Source organism: Chenopodium album, chromosome 1 (assembly GCF_948465745.1).
Source record: "Chenopodium album chromosome 1, dcCheAlbu1.1, whole genome shotgun sequence".
NCBI lineage: Eukaryota > Viridiplantae > Streptophyta > Magnoliopsida > Caryophyllales > Amaranthaceae > Chenopodium > Chenopodium album.
The window spans coordinates 6191090-6210251 of record NC_137834.1 but is presented as its reverse complement, the minus strand read 5'-3'; the positions used below and the strand labels follow the sequence as shown (position 1 = coordinate 6210251).

Here is a 19162-nt window from a genome sequence, read left to right as displayed (position 1 = left end):
TTAATTTAACCTAGTGAGATTGTTGGAGAAATTAAACAAACTCTTGTGATGTACTGATATACAACTTTGATGAACAATTGCAAAGACCAATTGTCATGTTATGATGCACTATGTATACAAGTTGACCACACACAACCACACAATTAAGTTCAACAAGCTCAATAAACCTAACACCAATAACCTATTACTTTCTATACTTTCTATGTTCTTTTTAACTTGACCTGTTTCTTTTATCACGATTGTCAATGCACAACATTAATGATCAATATTTTTAATTCTCCATAAGTAAAAATTATAAAAGTATATATTATGATATTACTTATTGAGATGAATTTAAAAATATCCCACATGGATATGTTTTTTCTTACACATAATTCACAAAAGACGGTCAAAGGAGGGGTAATAAATAATGTAAAAGTCAAAGCGGGTCAAGTAAAAAAAGAACGGAGGAAGTAAAACATAAATACATATCTCGAACTCCCAAAATTATACATGAACTCCTCCATTATCACCATCTCGATCTATATTTACTAGTTTTGTGCAAAATTATCCAAATCTAGATGGCAAATACAAAAAACCAATTTTTAGGAATGACTAACAAAGTGGGATAACTTTGTTTTCTAGTGCTAAAAAACCATATTAAACCCTGTTAACACTAAAGATAATTTACTAGATTAGAGAGGATGACACAAAGAACATCTAGGGAAGTGAGAAAGAAACCTCCCTTAAAGCAAAACAGCCCAACTTTAGAACCTCAGAAAATCTCAGTGTAATTCCTATTTGTCTTCAAGACCCAAGCAAAGAATAACACCAACAAAATTAAAAATAAAAATAAAAAACCAAAATATTTCTTAGATTAGGACCATATTGTAATTGCCTATAAAAATAACCACAAAAAAGCTAAAGTTTTGCAGTCTATGTATTGGAGACTGGAAACATAACCCCACGCCCCATTCTCTCTCCTCTTATGTTTAATCATAAATCAAAATCATAATGTTTAGATTTCATAAAAACTTTATATTATAAATTAATTTTAATTAAAATATAACATGTTTTGATCATAACACCCCATTGTATTAATACCTCCAACCCATCTCCACATGGGTTATTCAACAATATAAACCCAACCCAAATTTTCATTGGATTCATACCATTTTTAATTAACCCAACTCATATTTTCTCTCTCCTAAAATCAAGAAAGTAGTGCAGTTATTATAGAGTACAGAAGCAGTAGAATAGAAGCAAGTATTCATTTTGTTTGTCATTTTAGCCATTCTAAACCTTGGAAATAGTGTTTTAAAGATTGTCATTAAAACCCCCCAAAAAAATTAAATTTATATTACCCAAAATATACATATTCTTGTTTATATATTTATAAACTATTTCTTGGTGTCATATATTATGAAATATGGTTGTAGAACCAAAGAGAAATAAACAAGGAAGCCAAGAAGAAGAAGAAAAGGAAGGTTTCTTGTACCATTATACAAGAAGAAGACAACATAAATGTGGACAAAATATGAGAAAAAGCAAAGATTATAGTAATATTTCTTCAATGGGTGTTATGGAATATAGTTGCTGTTTGTTGAAGATTTCCTCAATCATTCCCATTGTTGGTGTAATGTTGCTACTTGTTTGTTCTTCTCTGATTTCCCCTGTTTTATCGACCTCGGAAACCGGCATTGCCAATGATAAACCAAGAAATTATACTCAGAATTTTCGCCCTGGTGAGGAAGCTCAGAAGTTAAAAAGAGTCAGACAACATCTCAAGAGGATCAACAAAACTCCAATTAAAACTATTCAAGTATTTTCTCTTTTTCCTTCTCTCTGTTTTCCCCTGTTTTTTGTTGGAATGATATTGCATTTATGTCATTTTTCAACTTTGCTTAAATAGTTTGTATCATCAAACTTTCTATTTTTAAACTATCCATTTCTTTGCTATGTTAGAGATAAAACTGTGAACAACTGAACATTCAAATTCAGCTGTCGCATTACTAGTTCAAATTACACTATCAACGTGACAACTAATATCGAATCCTTGCAAATACTACTAGCATGGTATTATATGCATTATTAACATTTTTTGTTTTGGATTTGGTGACAGAGTGTAGATGGGGATCTTATAGATTGTGTATTAGCACATCAACAACCAGCATTTGATCATCCAATGTTAAGAGGTCAAAAGCCATTGGTAAGTTTCATCATTTTTGGAAAAATAATCAATATGACTTTATATTATTGTCATTGTTAATTTTATGATTAATATGTTAATATTATGAAAAATGTTTGCAGGAACCACCAGAGAAGCCAAAAGGGCATGAAAGAGAAGGGAAAATATATGAAGAAAGTTTCCAATTATGGCATGTAACAGGTGAAGCATGTCCAGAAGGAACAATTCCAATTAGAAGAACAAATGAAGAAGAAGTGATGAGAGTTAGCTCTGTTAGAAGATTTGGAAGAAAACCCAGAAAATTTGTTAGAAGAGATTCTACTGGTTCTGACCATGAGGTAATTTTTATTTTTCTTTTTAATTATAAATGGTCTTGATCCCCTCCAAAAATATTTGAAAATTTATATAGAAACCATAAAAAAAAAAAAATGTATTTTGAATTAATTTTACTTATTAATAAAAGTACTCTCTCGGTCTCTCTAAGTTCTTCCTAAATTGATCATTTTTATGAGAGAATCACCGTCCAAATGTTAGAGGGAATTTTTCTTCTAATTTTAATGTTCGAGTTTGTTAACTGTTAGGAATATATGGAAAATACTATATTCCTAACATTAACAAATAACATTAGAGAAATATAGAAGTATAAAGGGTATCTCCTGAATTTCGTAATGTTTTTGGAGAAATATAGAAGTATAAAGGGTATCTCCTGAATTTCGTAATGTTTTTGTTAATATCATTTATGAGTAATTGAATAGAATTTAGGATTACTAAAAAAATTAGGGGAAAGAAAAGACATAGTGCTCAAGTTTGTCCATCATTATCACCACAAGGGTCATAGTGAACACAAGGCAAAGGGGTCAAAAGACACTGGAAAAGAGCTTATTAAAGTTTGTTATTGTCCCACTTTTTTTTCTATGAAGAATTTAAATTATTTCTTAAAAAAAAAAAATCGTAATCCCTATTTCATTGATTTAGCCTTGCAAGCTAAGATTACAATGTACTAGCAATAATTTTGATTTCATAGATTGGAATTCAAATTTCATAATTATTTTTTTCATAATGTTAGTCACTCGAGAAAAGAAAACAAACAAAATCATTAACGTTTCACAATGTCTAGTGTCTATAACCTCTACTCCTCTAGGAAATAAGCGATTAAAATTAGTTTAAGAGGTGCTAAAAGAAATTTTGTTATATTTTCCTCAATGATGAAAATTAGTGTACCTAACAATAATACATATAACACGAACATTGCAATCATTTTATCCGGTATAAAAAGACTAATTCGTTTTTCGCCTTTTTATAAAAAGAATCATTTCATAACCATTCATGAAAAAATACTCCAAAAAGTAAAGTGTTTTAATCATTCCAACATCTTTTTATACGTAAATAAACACAAATAATTTACAATAGAAATTTACATAAGGTATCATTCAGAAAAAACACACAAAAAATTACTATCTGATTTTCGTTTACAAATAAATGAGGGTGTTGACTATTGAACCATGTCGTCATATCAAAATTAATTTACCAACCCTCCCAAAAAAAAAAAAAAAAAAAAAAAAAAAGTAAAAATGAAAAAGAGGAAAAACTTAAATGTGAATCAGAAATGTTGGTAAGACAGGATTTGAGCAAACTGAGTGACTTGATTTTTTATGACTGAAAAAACGAAAGGAGAAAATTTATGATAGTTGGTTGTTCTTTAATTTCAACTCATTTAATTTTTAGACAGGTTGCTTCTTGTAGTAACTCCTCACTCTCATGATTTTCTTCATTTAGTTTGCTTTCATATATTTGTCCCTTGTATAATGACTTCAAATCCATTGCCTTGATGACATTTTCTGCAACTTCATCCATCATTATATACCATGCTTTCAAGATCAACTGTATAATATACACATACTTCCCCGTCTCCAAAAGTTTTCTACTCCGTAAGGTTTAGATACTGTTGACTGTTTCACAAAAAAGTCAAAACAAAAAAAACTTTTAAGGTCGTTTTTTATTTAGATATAGTATATGTATATACATTATTTAGTCGTATGAATTTCCGTTTAGATAGAATTCCACGTATTCAAATTAATCAGGTTTGGCTAAGCGTAGCCCTTAAAAACGACTAAATTGATATAACGTCGTGTGATAACTAACTTTGAATGACACGTGATTTAGTAACAATTAATGTACTGAACATCTAATTGTTGTGTGATTAAACAGCATGCAGTGGGATATGTATCTGGACAACAATATTATGGAGCAAAAGCAAGTATAAATGTGTGGTCTCCTAGAGTGGCTAACCCCTATGAATTTAGCTTATCTCAAATGTGGGTCATTTCTGGTTCATTTGGTGATGATCTTAATACAATTGAAGCTGGTTGGCAGGTATATATGTTATTTATTTCCTTCATTTTAATTTCATGACTTGTTTTTTGATTAAATGTATTTTATTCAGGGTATTGATATAAATATTAGTGAAGGTAAAGGCTAACGAACGCCCCATAGATGTTGGATAAGCTAACTAAAAGTAAAAGATTAAATTAAAATGAACATTAATTACACCTATCCACGCGTGATTTTGTCATGCTTTCCTAAGTATCATTTTAGGCAATATTTTAAATGCTTATCCAACGCCCTGAAAACATTCGTTAATTAATAATCACTTCAAAATTAAATTGACATTATTTGAAGTTGGCAAGTAGTGTTATTATGGAAATTTATTGCTGACTACTTCACATCCAACTACCTTCCAATTACTAAATAGGGGGTCAACAACATTCGTGGCTAAAACTATGTATTGAATTCTGTTTCAGGTTAGCCCCGAGCTCTATGGTGACAATTATCCTAGGTTCTTTACTTATTGGACGGTAAGTCACATACTCAAATTACCCTTTTTTCATCTACTCGTTTTATTTTATGTTTTATAAAGAAACTCATTCAGTAAATAACATTTTTACATTTCTAAATTTACATACAGTGTTGAATTTTGTGGACCAAAAGACCAACACGATGAATGGTTTTTGTTTTTCTTCTTGTGCTAGTTATGACAGAACTTGAAAATTAAATTATTAAATCCTATCAACATATAATGTGACACTCTATTTAATTTGATAGAGAATATATATACGAATATATTAATATTCTTGCGATATTATTTTTGTTTTAGTGTATATAAGAGTAGATTATTATCGTATTAATTGTACATATCTCTAGTAGAATGGAATGTGCACCTTATAAATGTTACATTAATGAGAATACCCTAATCGAGGAGAATTATGTTACATAATCTTACACTGATGCCTGTAATTGATATGGCAGAGCGATGCGTACCAAGCCACCGGATGCTACAACTTGTTATGCTCAGGATTTGTTCAAACTAATAGTAAGATTGCAATTGGAGCTGCAATTTCACCAACATCTTCATACAAAGGAGGACAATTTGACATTAGCTTGCTAATATGGAAGGTAATCAACTTTATCATGATTTTTTAAACGCTATAGGAGAAATATTTAAATAGAAATCCCCAATTAAATTAGCTTTTTAGTTCCAAATCTTTGCAAAAAATAAGGTAATTAAGGAATTGTGCTTTCGACAAAGATACCACAATTAACAATTAAAATCTATTTCCAACTTTTAAAAATTGTGACAATTTTTCTCCGTCATTCTGAAATGTACATGAATGGAGGGAGTAATTGAAATATGAAGTACATCATAACATGAATAGGAAAAAGTTGGCAAAATGAATGAACAAGGACCACAATGATGCTAGTCATGAAAATGCCATAAAAACTTCTCATTGAAGGCTAAGAGTTTACTCATTTGCTAGGCTTTGTTAGACATAAGGCACAAACAAACATGCCTAAAAGCACCAATTATACTTTAGGAAAGAATCAGGATTTATATAACTTTACTTACTCTTCATGGAAACATCATCAAATCTTCCTACCTAAAAATTCTTTTATTACATCTTTGTTTCGAATTTATATTGCATGCGTGCACTAGATTAAGTTAGTGCTTTCTTAATTTTTTTTATTTTTTTTTAAAAAAAAATATACATATAGATTAGAAAAAATATTTTAAATAATTATTTTGTTTTTTATAAAAAAAAAAAAAAAGAAAAAACTATGATACACTTTGTCCCTTGTGTTTTTTTTTCAACTTTGCAAGATTCTATTCTCTTTCTTCTTTTGTACATGGAAAGTTAACAAACGAATAATACTTGTATAGAAAGTCATCAAAATTACTTTATTTTGAATATTAGATGAAGAAATTGTGAAATGGATTGATGGTAAGACTTTCTTAAATAAAATTATGGATGATTTTGCTATTCTATTATTTGAACATTCAATAATTAATAACAGTAAGATGTTTACAGTTATTAAGTTACTGAGTCCAACAATATACATAAACTATTATAATCCTCAATTTGATGTAAAATTTGACTAAATGTAGGTGAAAAAGTTAGGATCGAGAAGGGTCATTTAATAGTTGGAACATTTTATAATTTAACATACTTTAGTTAGAATTATTTTATAATTATCACTAATAGTTCAAGTTATTATTTTCCTCAAAAAAAAAAAAAAAAAAAAAGAGTTCAAGTTATTATCGTTGTATGTAGTTTTTCAAAATCTTATAGAACAAAAGTATATAATAAATAATAAATTTATAAAATGGAATTGATGTGGTACCACAAAACTATGTAAAGATTCTTCATTCTTGTACAAGTATTTCTTAGTATATTAGAAGAAAAAATGTCACAAATATGAGAAAGAATTAATTATCAAACACTTTGGTTTGTAAAATTTTCAAATACACGACTATATGTTTTACCGTTGTAAATACAATTTGTTTATGCTTAATTATTACTTTAATGAACATAGTGTCTGAGTTCGAGGCCTTAACCATATCAACTTAAATTAATTATAGTATAATCTAGCAACTTAGTTTGTACGGCTAAATCACTTCTATGTTTTCCCGCATCAATTTCGCCTAGTTGTTGCTACCATGCACATGGGTTAGATCTATATATAAGATCATGCATATAACTTTTCTCTTAATATTTACATGTAAAGCATTACATATACATCAATGCATATAAGTAAATCACTATAATAGAATCCACTAGTGTACGAGTATTCCGATTATGAATAAGAAACTAAGAATGAAAATCTCACAATAAAAAACATTAGGTGATTGAAAAATACATGCAGGACAATGCCACACGTCATTTATTATTGCTATTTAGGGATATAACGTTATTATATGTGTTATCTCTGGAGTTATGTTTTAACATATTTTTGACTTAACGAACATTGTAACCCATTTTGTTATCTCTTCTTTTTCAGGATCCTAAACACGGAAACTGGTGGCTTGAATTTGGATCCGGGGTGTTAGTCGGGTATTGGCCCTCATTTTTGTTCACCCACCTAAGAGACCATGCAAGTATGGTACAATTTGGAGGGGAAATAGTGAATTCAAGGACAGGAGGTTTCCACACTTCAACTCAAATGGGAAGTGGTCATTTTTCAGGGGAAGGCTTTGGAAAAGCATCCTATTTTCGGAATTTGCAAATAGTAGATTGGGGTAATAGTTTAATTCCATTATCCAATCTCAAAGTTTTGGCTGATCATCCAAATTGTTATGATATTAGAGGTGGTATTAATAATGTTTGGGGTAATTATTTTTATTATGGAGGGCCTGGAAGAAATGTTAGATGTCCCTAACAAAATTTTCAATCACAAATATTTTTTTTTTTTTTTTTTGGGTGCCTTTATCTTGGGGTTTGGTCAAAATTGTGCATGGGGTTTGGGCTATTCTATAGGTTTTTTTTTTTTTTTTTTTTTTTTTTTTTTTTAAGAAAAGTTTTGGTCCGTAATTAGGTTAATAGGTGATCCATTAATCACACTGCTTTTAGGAAGCCTTTGTATAAATTTTATTGCGGAAGAAAGGAAAAAAAAGTGAATATAATATGGTTTGTCCTTCTTTATTTATCGTCTTTGTTCCTTCTTTTCTTTTTTGTTTGTTTGTTTGATATACGAAGTATATACATTTTATTTATTTTTTCTTAAAAATAGTCTATTTATTAACGGAAAATAAAACTAACACGTAGAACATATTTTAGTGATATAGAATGACACGTAATTTTTTGAGCTATGTGGAGTTTTTTTTAAAGAAAATGTGAAGTATTGGTGATAATCCGATAGAAAAGGCTGAAAAAGATAATCGATCATTGATGATGCGATGTGATCTTGTGGCAAAGTACTTGAATGGCATGAATTCTAATAATATCATATTGGCCAAACACAATTATTACAAGTACTTCAATTGCTAGGACATGCTTCTTTGAGTACTTGGAAACGTGAGATTATATGCTGTTTATATTTTGAATAATTATTTTTTCTAAAGAAATTAAATCATGATTTACAAGCAAATTACTCATGATGTATACAAAATTTAGAGTGATCCAATATAAAAGCTAGCCAGGTATTATTAACAAAAAAAAAAAAAAAAAAAAAAAAAAAAAAAAAAAAAAAAAAAAAACTAAATTCTACCTCTAGTTATCGCTTATTATCCTACAAAATTCTTTGATTGATTATGATTAAATTAATATTAATAATATATAACTTTGCATATGTCCTTTCTTATATGCAATATGTGCTAATTGAATCTAAATTCTTTGGTTTATAATATTTCAGTAGTGTATCACTCATATCTATTGGTAAGTTGATACTTGTATAAGGCCATATACTGCGTATTTTATGAGTTTAATTGAACAATTGTGGTCACAACTAATTGTACATAGTACTTCATATGAAGTAAATTTTTATTGTAAACAAAATGTATGGAATGTGGTCTAATCTATTATCATAGATAAATAGATTAAGTTCATTATTGTATATACGCGATCCATTCAATTATATTAATTAGCTTTAATCAAGTAAATAAGGAATTTATTCATAATTTCATGACTATCCAAATGTAAACACAAAAATAAGTTAGTGCTCATATGTTAATTATATGTTATATATAAATGCCGTTCAAAAAAAAAAAAAAAATGTTATATATAAATGGACATTGAGACATTGATAGTCGTGCATCAATTTACACGTATAATACTTATTTGTAATCCTTATAGAGTCTTTTGTTTTTTGTTTTTAATGTATTACTTTGACTTTTGCACTATTCACATACTATGGATGTTGACTTAATTTTTTCACCTTTATAAAATTAAAATAGATATTATTATATAACATATCATTAGATTAGTCATGTGCCTAGTTTCATAATATAATTTTGTTACAATTTTTACTAATATCTAATTAAAGATATTAATGGTCAAAGTTGTGTCTCAACAAATATACCGATGTATTTTTTTTTTTTTAAAAAAAAGAGTAATAGTTATGGAATAACAAACCATGTCAAAAGGTCATAAAGTAGTCCACTTTCAATCCCAATAGCACAAGATTGTCTATTTTTGACACACCATAGCAACTACCCCAACAATAACTCTTAGTATCGTGATGTTGGCCTGCTGGTTACGGTGTAGAGTATGAACAACCTTTTTTTAATTTTTTTTTTTTTGACGAGTTGATTGTTTCTATTTATGATGTGTCAATTCAAGTCCTTTTCAACATAAAGATGACAATAAAGGCATGAATATACCCTAATTAAATCGATAATGGTTTAAATTCTCTACTCGGTCTCTTAGAATAATCTCAAAAATACGTACAATCCAGCTAACAATCTTAAGCGGTTTGTTCTCTTCAGCTTAATTTCGGTTCAATTCAGTTCAGCTCCAATCAGTTCAGTTCAATTCATAATTTTCTTTTCTCATAAACAATTCAATTTAGTTCAGTTCAGCTCCAATCAGTTCAGTTCAGCTCTAATCAGAAGATTCAGAACAGATTGTAAGCTAGCTAGTTTCCTGTTTCACCTAATCGAAAGGCCTTAATTAATAACTAATTGTGCTTGCTAATTAAGTAAATAAATACTTGGACAAGATAATTGCAAGTGACAAAGGGTGTAATTAAAGAGAGGTGTAATGAATGCGAAGTACTCCATAGTATTAATTAATTGGGAGGCATTTTGGCAGCAAAATTATCGGACTTTCATGATGAATATTAGTGATCACAACTGGACTACGAGGAATGATACACAGAACAAATTAAATGATATAATAAGCCTTCAATTTAAGTCAAATTTGGTACGCCACGTGTATAGAATTAAATGTCTCCCATGAAACTGAATCATTACTTAGGAAAAGGACACTATACATACATAAACTAGAGGAAGCATTAGATTTTACACATAAATTTCGATCTGGTAGATGTATAAGATATATTTGATTAATTGAGTACAATAAACAAAATGAATTAAGAAAATTTTGATTAATGAATCGGACAAAATAAAGGCTCATATTAAATCAATGTCATTGCTTGTGTTACTAAGGGCTTGTTCTATTCAGCTTAATTTCAGTTAAGTTCAATTCAGTTTAGCTCCAATCAGTTCAGTTCAGTTTCTAATTTCTTTCTCTCATAAAATATTCATTTCGCCTGGCCACTATTCAGATCAGTTCAACACCTATCAGTTCAGTTAAGTTTAGTTTAGTTCAGCTCATTTCAATTTATCAAAACAGACCCTAATTACTACTCCGTATATGCTATTGAGTTAAAAAAATGAATATATTTTAATACAAAGTACAATTAATCAGCACACAACTTCGATCAACCCCCTGCAAGGTCACCATTGAGTTGAATGAAACAAATAAAACCTATACATCGAGCCTTAGCTATATATTAGCATAAATTTTTGATAAGTTTGTTGGTCTTCTAACATAGTATTAGAACCATGTGGGAAGAATTAAAAATCAAGGGTCCAAATCTCATCCTTGATCCACCCTCCTTTTAATTAAGTAGAATATTTACCATTAGTTACTAGTTTAACAAAGATTCAAAGTATGTATGTAATTAACTGAAGTCACGAGTCAAATTAGTTGGTCAACTTGTTTTCCTGCATTTTTTTTTTACTCAAAGTTGTAATAAATTCATTCCAAGAATTTTTAGATTTAGGGTCAAAATTCTGTGGGTTAAGTTAACCTAGCTTCTAGTCTTTAGGTGAAATTAAATCTTATTGAACTCTAAATATAATTTAATAGATCTTTTTGTATGTAGTTAAAATTATGAGATACACATATTATATACTCCCAATCAAAATAATTAGTTTAGTGCGGAGTACATACAACTTCTTAACTTCTTTTCAATAAAACTTAACTGTCGAGTTCCCATAAAAACACCGGTCTTTAATAGAGTAATCATAGTCTGGTAATAATATACTGATGCTCAGTTGACCTTAAATGAAAGTTGTACATTAAAATTACAAATCCTTTTTCATTATATTTTTTTTCATCATTTGCCTAAATCAAGGGAACCAATCATGTAATTTCCACTTTATTTTCTTGAAAAAACAGGAAATTGGAAGCATCTTTTCCCACTTCCAATAGCAAAATCAAGAGGTCGAGTATGAAATCAAAGCACAAATATACTACTTATTACCATATGTACATTATCACTCACGACAACATCAAAGAAACTGACCCAACTTCGTAGCTTCAACGGCAAGTTGTTTTTGATAAGATTTATTTATTTATTATTAAGGGTGTAAAGTCAAACTTGTTACAAAATTATTAAAAAATGAAAAGAGAATTATCTAATGATTTTGACTTGGATTTTAAGCGACTACATCGGATCATGTAGGAGTATCTATTGAATTGTAATTAAAAACAATTAGACAAACAAAGCCTAAATTAATGCATAGCATGGGGATCGGAAGTTACGGTGTTGCTTAAGTATATATGTACGTGCTATTTTGAAGCGTAACTTCCGGTTGTTATGTTGACTGTTGGCATTGGATCGAGATTGATGTTATCTTTAGTCGAGTTTAATCCAATCCATCAACGGACAAGAGTGTTTTTCTGTATACAATTAATCGAGTATTATATTTTGTGTATGGTAAAACAATGTATGATTGATTGTGCGGTTACTATTCTCTATATAAATGATATTTTGTGTATGGTAATATGGGAATTGTATTTGCGTCAATTGAAGTTGTGATTACTAGAAAATGGGAGTTTATGAGCTAAACTAGCTCAACTACAAAGCAATTTGGAGTGATGTGGCAATCACAAATGTTTTACACTGCTTGGTTTGATTAAGATGGGTCTGGATAATTATTACTACGTATTTGGGCCATGATTTTCCATGTATCATATTTTGAAAAAGTCCACTAGTTGACTTAGACCATGAATGTTACTAGCAATTGCATTACTTAGTACTGACAGAATTTTCCACAATGTAATCAGACGAAAATACCACCAAAAAAAATAAAAAATAAAAAATGTTTGGTTTTAGAGATACAATTACATCATTCTTAGTCATAAATGATACCATGACCATAGGATATTGCTTTCCTCATTTATCTCACTAGCTTAATATCTAGTTCTCCATATGTCAAATAGTTTGTAATAACATGCCTTTGTATTAGCCTATATAGGGTTCGAGATGAGCCTCGGCTTAGGAGCCTGTAAGGGGAGTACCTCCACCTGACCTCAATCGAGCCCAAGGCACACACTTGGCCATAGTGGTTCTCCTCAATCGAGCCCAAGACACGTGCTTGCCTTGGCAATGCTACGACCCATAACTTAAATCTCGGATTACTCAAAATCTACTAATCTGTTCGATTTTGTAGATGCTATGCTTTCTTGTTATTGTGAAGTGAAATTTGCCATTATAATGATTCGTTAACCCACCAATATATTCTAACCTCACTGGTGGGGTGTATTCGGCAGTGCTTTTAACATTATCCATTATTTCCTTCTATGATGTATGTATTCCATTTATGTCTACCATGATACTTCTCAACCAGTGAGCTTCCTCTGCGGCTCTGCCATTGTCAAAACAGTCGATATTTCTGCTATTATACTACAATTCTATACTTTGCTGACCAAGAACATGATACACAAAATTGTAAATACGTAGTAGAATAATTTATGCTACATGCACAACTGGAGAAATTACACTTTTTATTCATGTTTGTAAAGAGCTAGAGATGGAACAAGCGTTGAGATCGAGTCGAATTTTAAATCATATGAGGTGATGAGTTGTTCCGGTTGGATCAAGCAACATTCAATTCTATTTTCAATTACTTGTAGCTCATTATGACAAATTCAATCAGTAGTCATACTTTTCAACATCAAATCAACTTCAATTTCAATTCGAGTATAGAATTAAGTCATGCAATTTTAGATACAGATCACGATAGCGACAGGGAACTTGGTCCAAATCAGTTTTTTGAGGTGTAAGATGACTAAGATGAATATAGATAACTTTATTTCAACAATATGTCGGAAAATGAATTACCAAAAATTCACTCACAAAATCCCAGGACCTAAAGATACAGTTACATAAATATTCTCAGGCATACTAAGTTGCAAGTATCAATATCAATCAGTGAACCAGAGAGTTCGGCCATCAGCGTACATGCTACGCAAAATTCCATTCATCTCACATGATGCAGACTGCAGAGCCAACAACAAAATGTAAAGAATATACCTGCTGAACTGCTGATAAACAAATTTGGGAACAACGATTTTGCGCAAACACATCCAAGAGAGAATTAGCCACAAAAACAGGCCATATCCATTATTGAAACAACAGTTGGCATAATAGCTATCAACTAGCCAAAATTTGTAAGAGCAAGAATTACAGGTGAAAAAAGGGAGACTCATTCAACGGTAATTGCCTCAAGCAACTTCTTACTTGCCTCATTCACCTCTACATTTTCCATCTTCAATCGGCGATGCAGAGAAGGACTAGTCTTTCCAGCGGCTGCATATGTTCTTATCAATGATTCATATGCTTCTGCCCCCAAGTTATCCACAGCATTTCTCACAAGCTCCAGAAAACTTTCAGCCCCATCAACATCCTTATTTTGTTCAAAGAGCTGCATCATTGCATTGATTATTTCTACAGGTGGAACCCACTTAGTCCCATCTCCCCTTCCGTTGCTTATTGCATTTTCAACACAATCAACTGCTGGCTTAGTTTCCCCTTTCTTCAAATGATAATCCAGAAAGATCTCCCAAGTTTTAGCATTAGGTTTAGCCCCTCTACTTCCAGCACACTCTTTGAGCTTTTGAGCCTTTTCTAACAAACCATCTTTGACGTAAGCTCCAATGAGTGCATTTGTTATACGAATATCATAAAGTGTACAGCCAGATTCCCATTCCTTGAAGCATTTCTCAGCACCTGGTATATCTTTCAAGTTGACCAAAACCTGAATCATATTCAAGTAAGCAATATTTGGAGTTTGAGGAAAGGCAAGCCTTAAAGAGCGCCAAACACGATAAACCTCAACCAAATTCCCAGTTCTACCATATAGAGTAATGAGAAATTGGTATGGTGAGAGTGCTTTTGAAGTGTTCCGCTTCTCAAGCTCCTTAAGAGCATTCTCAGCCTTGTCCGACATCCCAGCATCAACATAAATTGATGCTAGATTGCTGTATGTTGTCCAATCTTCGGCCACGCGTCCATCCCGCTTCATCTCATCCAAAACTCTCTCAACTCCATCAATGTCATTGGAAGCTGCTAAAGCTCTCATCCAGACATTATACGTGTATACTTGTAGCATAATATTAGAGGCCTTCATTTCTTGTGCCAGAGCAGGTACTCTTTCAGGCTGACCATTTTTTGTGTACATAGTCATCAGGCTGTTGTAAGACATGGCTGTAATAGGCAGACCGAGTTCCTTCATCTTCTCCATAAGTGCTTCAGCTTTATCAGAGTTCAAATCCTTGCAGTAGCAATTAAGAAGGGCACCATAACACTCTATGTATTTTGATGATTCAGGAAGATCAACAAAATAATTCTCAGCGGCAATAATGCCGTGAGTCTTGGCAATAAGATCAAGGTGGATAGCTTGGTCACTTAATGTCATGTTCATGCCCCTACTAGCCATAGTGTCTGAGAGCTGCATAAAGGTAAACCACGTCAATTTACTACCATAGAACCGTGGAGAATTGTGATGAGAAAACAAAATCGGAAAGGTAAAAGATTTGGAAGAAAGGATCAGCACTCATTACCAGTAACAAGAAAGCATGCAATTACAACTATGCTATCATTAGATGAGCTTATAATATTCCTATAATGTTATAGGCTGGGTTGCATGCATGATTAGATAGTCATAAACTTGGTTTTAAAAAGGGCGCCTCTGGTGCGCCTCACTCCCTGGGAAATGGGCTTTAGCTAGGTGAGGCTCAGTCACCTACGGAAGGCGCGCGCCTCGTGCGCCTCAAAGTGCCTTTGGTAAGGCGCGCCTTTGCGCCTCTAGGAAAATAACTAAGATTTAAGTTATAAATTGAAGAATGATGGACATTTTTTCAATTCAGACTACCTTAGCTTTAAATATATCATTACTTAATTTATTATGAATCTTTTCAATTGGTATTAAGTACTATCAAAGTAAAAAATAATTTGAAATAAATATATAAATACATGCGCCTTGCATACGAAAGGTGCGCGCCTTGCATACGAAAGGTGCGCGCCTTGCGCCTTGCGCCTAGGCTGCAAGGACCATTTGCGCCTTGCGCTTTTTAAAACTAAGGTCATAAATATACTACTGTCTATTAGTATACTTAAAAATCTTTTTTTTTTTTTTTTTTTTTTTTTTGAATACTTCATAATCATATCAATATATAATGTTATTCAAAAAAGTAATTATAAAAGAAGAATACTAACAAATGAACTTATGAATTCTGGAGTAAGATGAGTGAATAAATCTTTGTTAGAACCTAATTTAACTAAAGGATTCCATTACATAATGTTCCATCAATATTTTATTGCTTATATATCCTGCAAATTATTAAGCTCTCCACCAAATGATAAGAGCTTTTGATTATAGTATATGTGAGACAGAGGAAGGACAGGAGACTATGAGAGCAATCATGGCAGTAGAAAAAGTTACGCAGAGCACGTAATGGAAATTTGAATGCAAAAAGAAATATCTATTAACACAAAAATGTAAAAATTAAACAATATTCCAAAGGTATTTGAGAATGCTATAACGAATGGGTGATTCACAGGATACCAAAAGACAGCTCCAAGTCAACAAATGACAACACCAAAGCCTTGATTTAGAAATCTAATAGACTTAAGAAGGTCTAGAAAACAGAAGAGCGGGGTAGTAACAGCAAGTAGGGGTGAGCAAATCGGGTACTCGGTCAAAATTTTACGACCCGAACTTGGAATTGGTTGGAACCGGGTCCTAAAATTCGGATCCGGAATTGAAATTGGTTCAACAGGGTCCTAAAATTTAGGAATTGGTATTAGAACCACCGGGTACCGTTTCCGGGTACCCACTTATGTATGTAATTGTTAAAATATAATACAAATTACAATTCTTATTTTAGTTAGGTTCATTTTTAGCGTTTAATACTTATATTTATATATGCATTAAACTATTTGTATTTATGTTAGCTATTAATAATACTTTTTTAATTTACAAATTAGATACATTCAACATATTTTTATTATTTAAAATTTATTTAGTTTAGCATATATTAGGTAACCGGGTACCCAACCGGTTCCAGTTTCAAAAAGTTTAGAATTAGAATTGGTTATAACCGGGTTCTTAATTTATTACCTGGAATTGGATCCGGACCCGCCGGTTCCTAACCGGTTCCGGTTCCAATTCCGGATTTTTGCTCACCATATCCTGAGGGTAAAAAGGGAGAAGCGCATCAATTTCATCTACAGTTCTTCCACTGCAGTGGGATGTTTTCTTTTCAAGGATAGCACTTTGCATACTAGAACCAAAGTTACTCTAAACTAACTCTATTATTGTTAATTTTAGCCATAGGTTCTTGTAAACTGATTCTTTTATGTGTTTAAAACTTTTGTATTCCTAATTTCTTATATTAGTTTTCTAACATGATATTATCTAGTTCACATTACAGCCTTATATATTTATTAGATTCCAATTGCACACAGAAATCAAACTCTATAAAATCCAGGTCATTTTAGAGTACTATACAGGAATATACAGATTTATGAGGTACAAGGGTTCAAGGGCATCCAAGGAAAAAGGAAAACCGTACTGGACTATCCTACACAGAGTTCCAAAGGTTTTGCCTCTTAAAGGACCAAAGACCGGAGATCAATATTTAAGATTGTCTAATTCCGAATACCAAAACTTTTAGCGCCACATACTTTGTACGGAGTATAAAATTAAGAGTCCATTTGGACACAGAACTGTTAACATGTAAAGATTGTTGAGGAGAAAACCCCTTGTTCACAAAATATACAAGTAAAAACCATAGTCCCCAAAATTGTAAACAATTCAGCATTAATTATGAATTAGCATTCATCTCAATCACTCCAAAATTGTAATCAATCCAGCAATAGTTATGAATTAGCATTCGGCATTGGTAATGAATTAGCAATAACTTTGCAAAAGCGCTACATCATAGGGAAACATTAACCACAAATATCCAAGCAATGCACTTTGTTAAGTAAATAATCACGATAATTCGAAACCAGACTATCTTCAAATCCCCAACGCCTTCTGCACCTCATAAATATGTAAAAAGTACCTAATCCAAATAGACCCCAAACTTTAGGGGTAAACCAAAAGTCGATCACTACAGTCTACCACTCGAATAACTATGGGTGGCCGTAACAAGGCAATGCTCAATATCCCTACATTAGGTTCTACCTTCTATGTTACTTGTGCTAGAAATCGCATATACGTAGTAATACATTCTGCCTCCCATTTCCGAGAAGAAAGGGCAGCAACTATTCGGCTTCTAAGCAACAAATCCAAGACACCAAACGAACATAAACTATGAATTCTCAGCTTCGGCATAACCTCCCCCTACCCTCTTCTCAAAACCAACAAAGTGTCTTCAAGGTCAGTAACTACAGCCACCCAAGCTCCCACATGACTAATGCAACGCAACGATCAATCAACAAATCATTCATCAACTGTTTGCATTATTAACTATACATAACTATACACAAACTGGAGCTTAACAATAAAAAACTTTCAAAATTAAAAAAAAAAAAAAAAAAAAAAAAAACCCTACCCATTTGCATTAATCTTCTGAACACTCACATATTCAATTAAAAAACAAGCCCCAAAAATGCACAAATTAAGCTGAAAAACAATCAGAACAAACCCAAAAAAAAAAAAAAAAAAAAAGAGGAGAGAGAGAAAAAACGAAAGACCTTAAGAGCAGCATAATAATGCTTGCGTTGTCGAAGCTTCTTAATGGTATCACCAACTTCCCATTTGTAAACTTTCTTACGACTTTTGAGGAACTCATTCAATTGATGACGAACACTAACTTCATCTCCGCCATCTTTAAACAGTCTACGATATAAAGCTTCTTCTACGTATCTCTTTGATCTGTTTGCAATGTTCTTCGTCTTCCCTTTCAATGAAATCGACGCCATTTTTCCCCAGATTTTCGAATCGGAAGAAATTGGGGAAATTGGGTTTAATTAAGTTAGGGTTTAGGGGTTTTCGGTCAGTTTGTGAAGTAGAACTATTTCATTTTAGTCAATTGAGAGAGAATGGGGTAACATTGGGCCTATAACATGTCCGTCTGAAGTAATGGATTCATCAACAAAGTTGGGCTGAAATTATATGTTGGCTGATTCGAATTAAATCTTTATTATGTACTCCATCCGTTCCTTTTGATAGTCATTTATGTCATTTTTTGTGACCCAAAATATTAGTCACATTTGCTTTTTTCAAGTATCATTAAAATTATTATTTTTTTACCAAAATTCTCTCCCATTTGCAAAAAAATTTGTGCAAATTTAACTTTCTCATGTACTTTAATTGCTTTCTCTCTCTACTTTTTTGCATACCCAATGTAAACTTACTTTTTCAATGTACTCTTGTTACTTCTTATTTATGTTTATTAATTCCCATGATTTTCTACCAAGAGT

General features: G+C 31.6%; 2 protein-coding genes across 2 annotated transcripts; one reads left to right on the top strand and one right to left on the bottom strand.

Moving 5' to 3' along the window:
• Positions 1-1083: 1083 nt before the first annotated feature.
• On the top strand, positions 1084-8228 carry LOC145640167 (protein neprosin-like). The gene is made up of 7 exons (XM_081691487.1): positions 1084-1801; positions 2102-2188; positions 2290-2505; positions 4376-4540; positions 4969-5022; positions 5474-5620; positions 7502-8228. Exons 1-7 carry the CDS (start codon positions 1409-1411, stop codon positions 7877-7879), a joined length of 1440 nt encoding a protein of 479 aa, XP_081547613.1. The 5' UTR covers positions 1084-1408; the 3' UTR covers positions 7880-8228.
• Positions 8229-13799: 5571 nt separating this feature from the next.
• On the bottom strand, positions 13800-18791 carry LOC145641283 (large ribosomal subunit protein mL101 (rPPR4)-like). The gene is made up of 2 exons (XM_081692265.1): positions 18434-18791; positions 13800-15179 (listed from the first exon to the last, which is right to left on the bottom strand). Exons 1-2 carry the CDS (start codon positions 18659-18661, stop codon positions 13935-13937), a joined length of 1473 nt encoding a protein of 490 aa, XP_081548391.1. The 5' UTR covers positions 18662-18791; the 3' UTR covers positions 13800-13934.
• Positions 18792-19162: the final 371 nt, after the last annotated feature.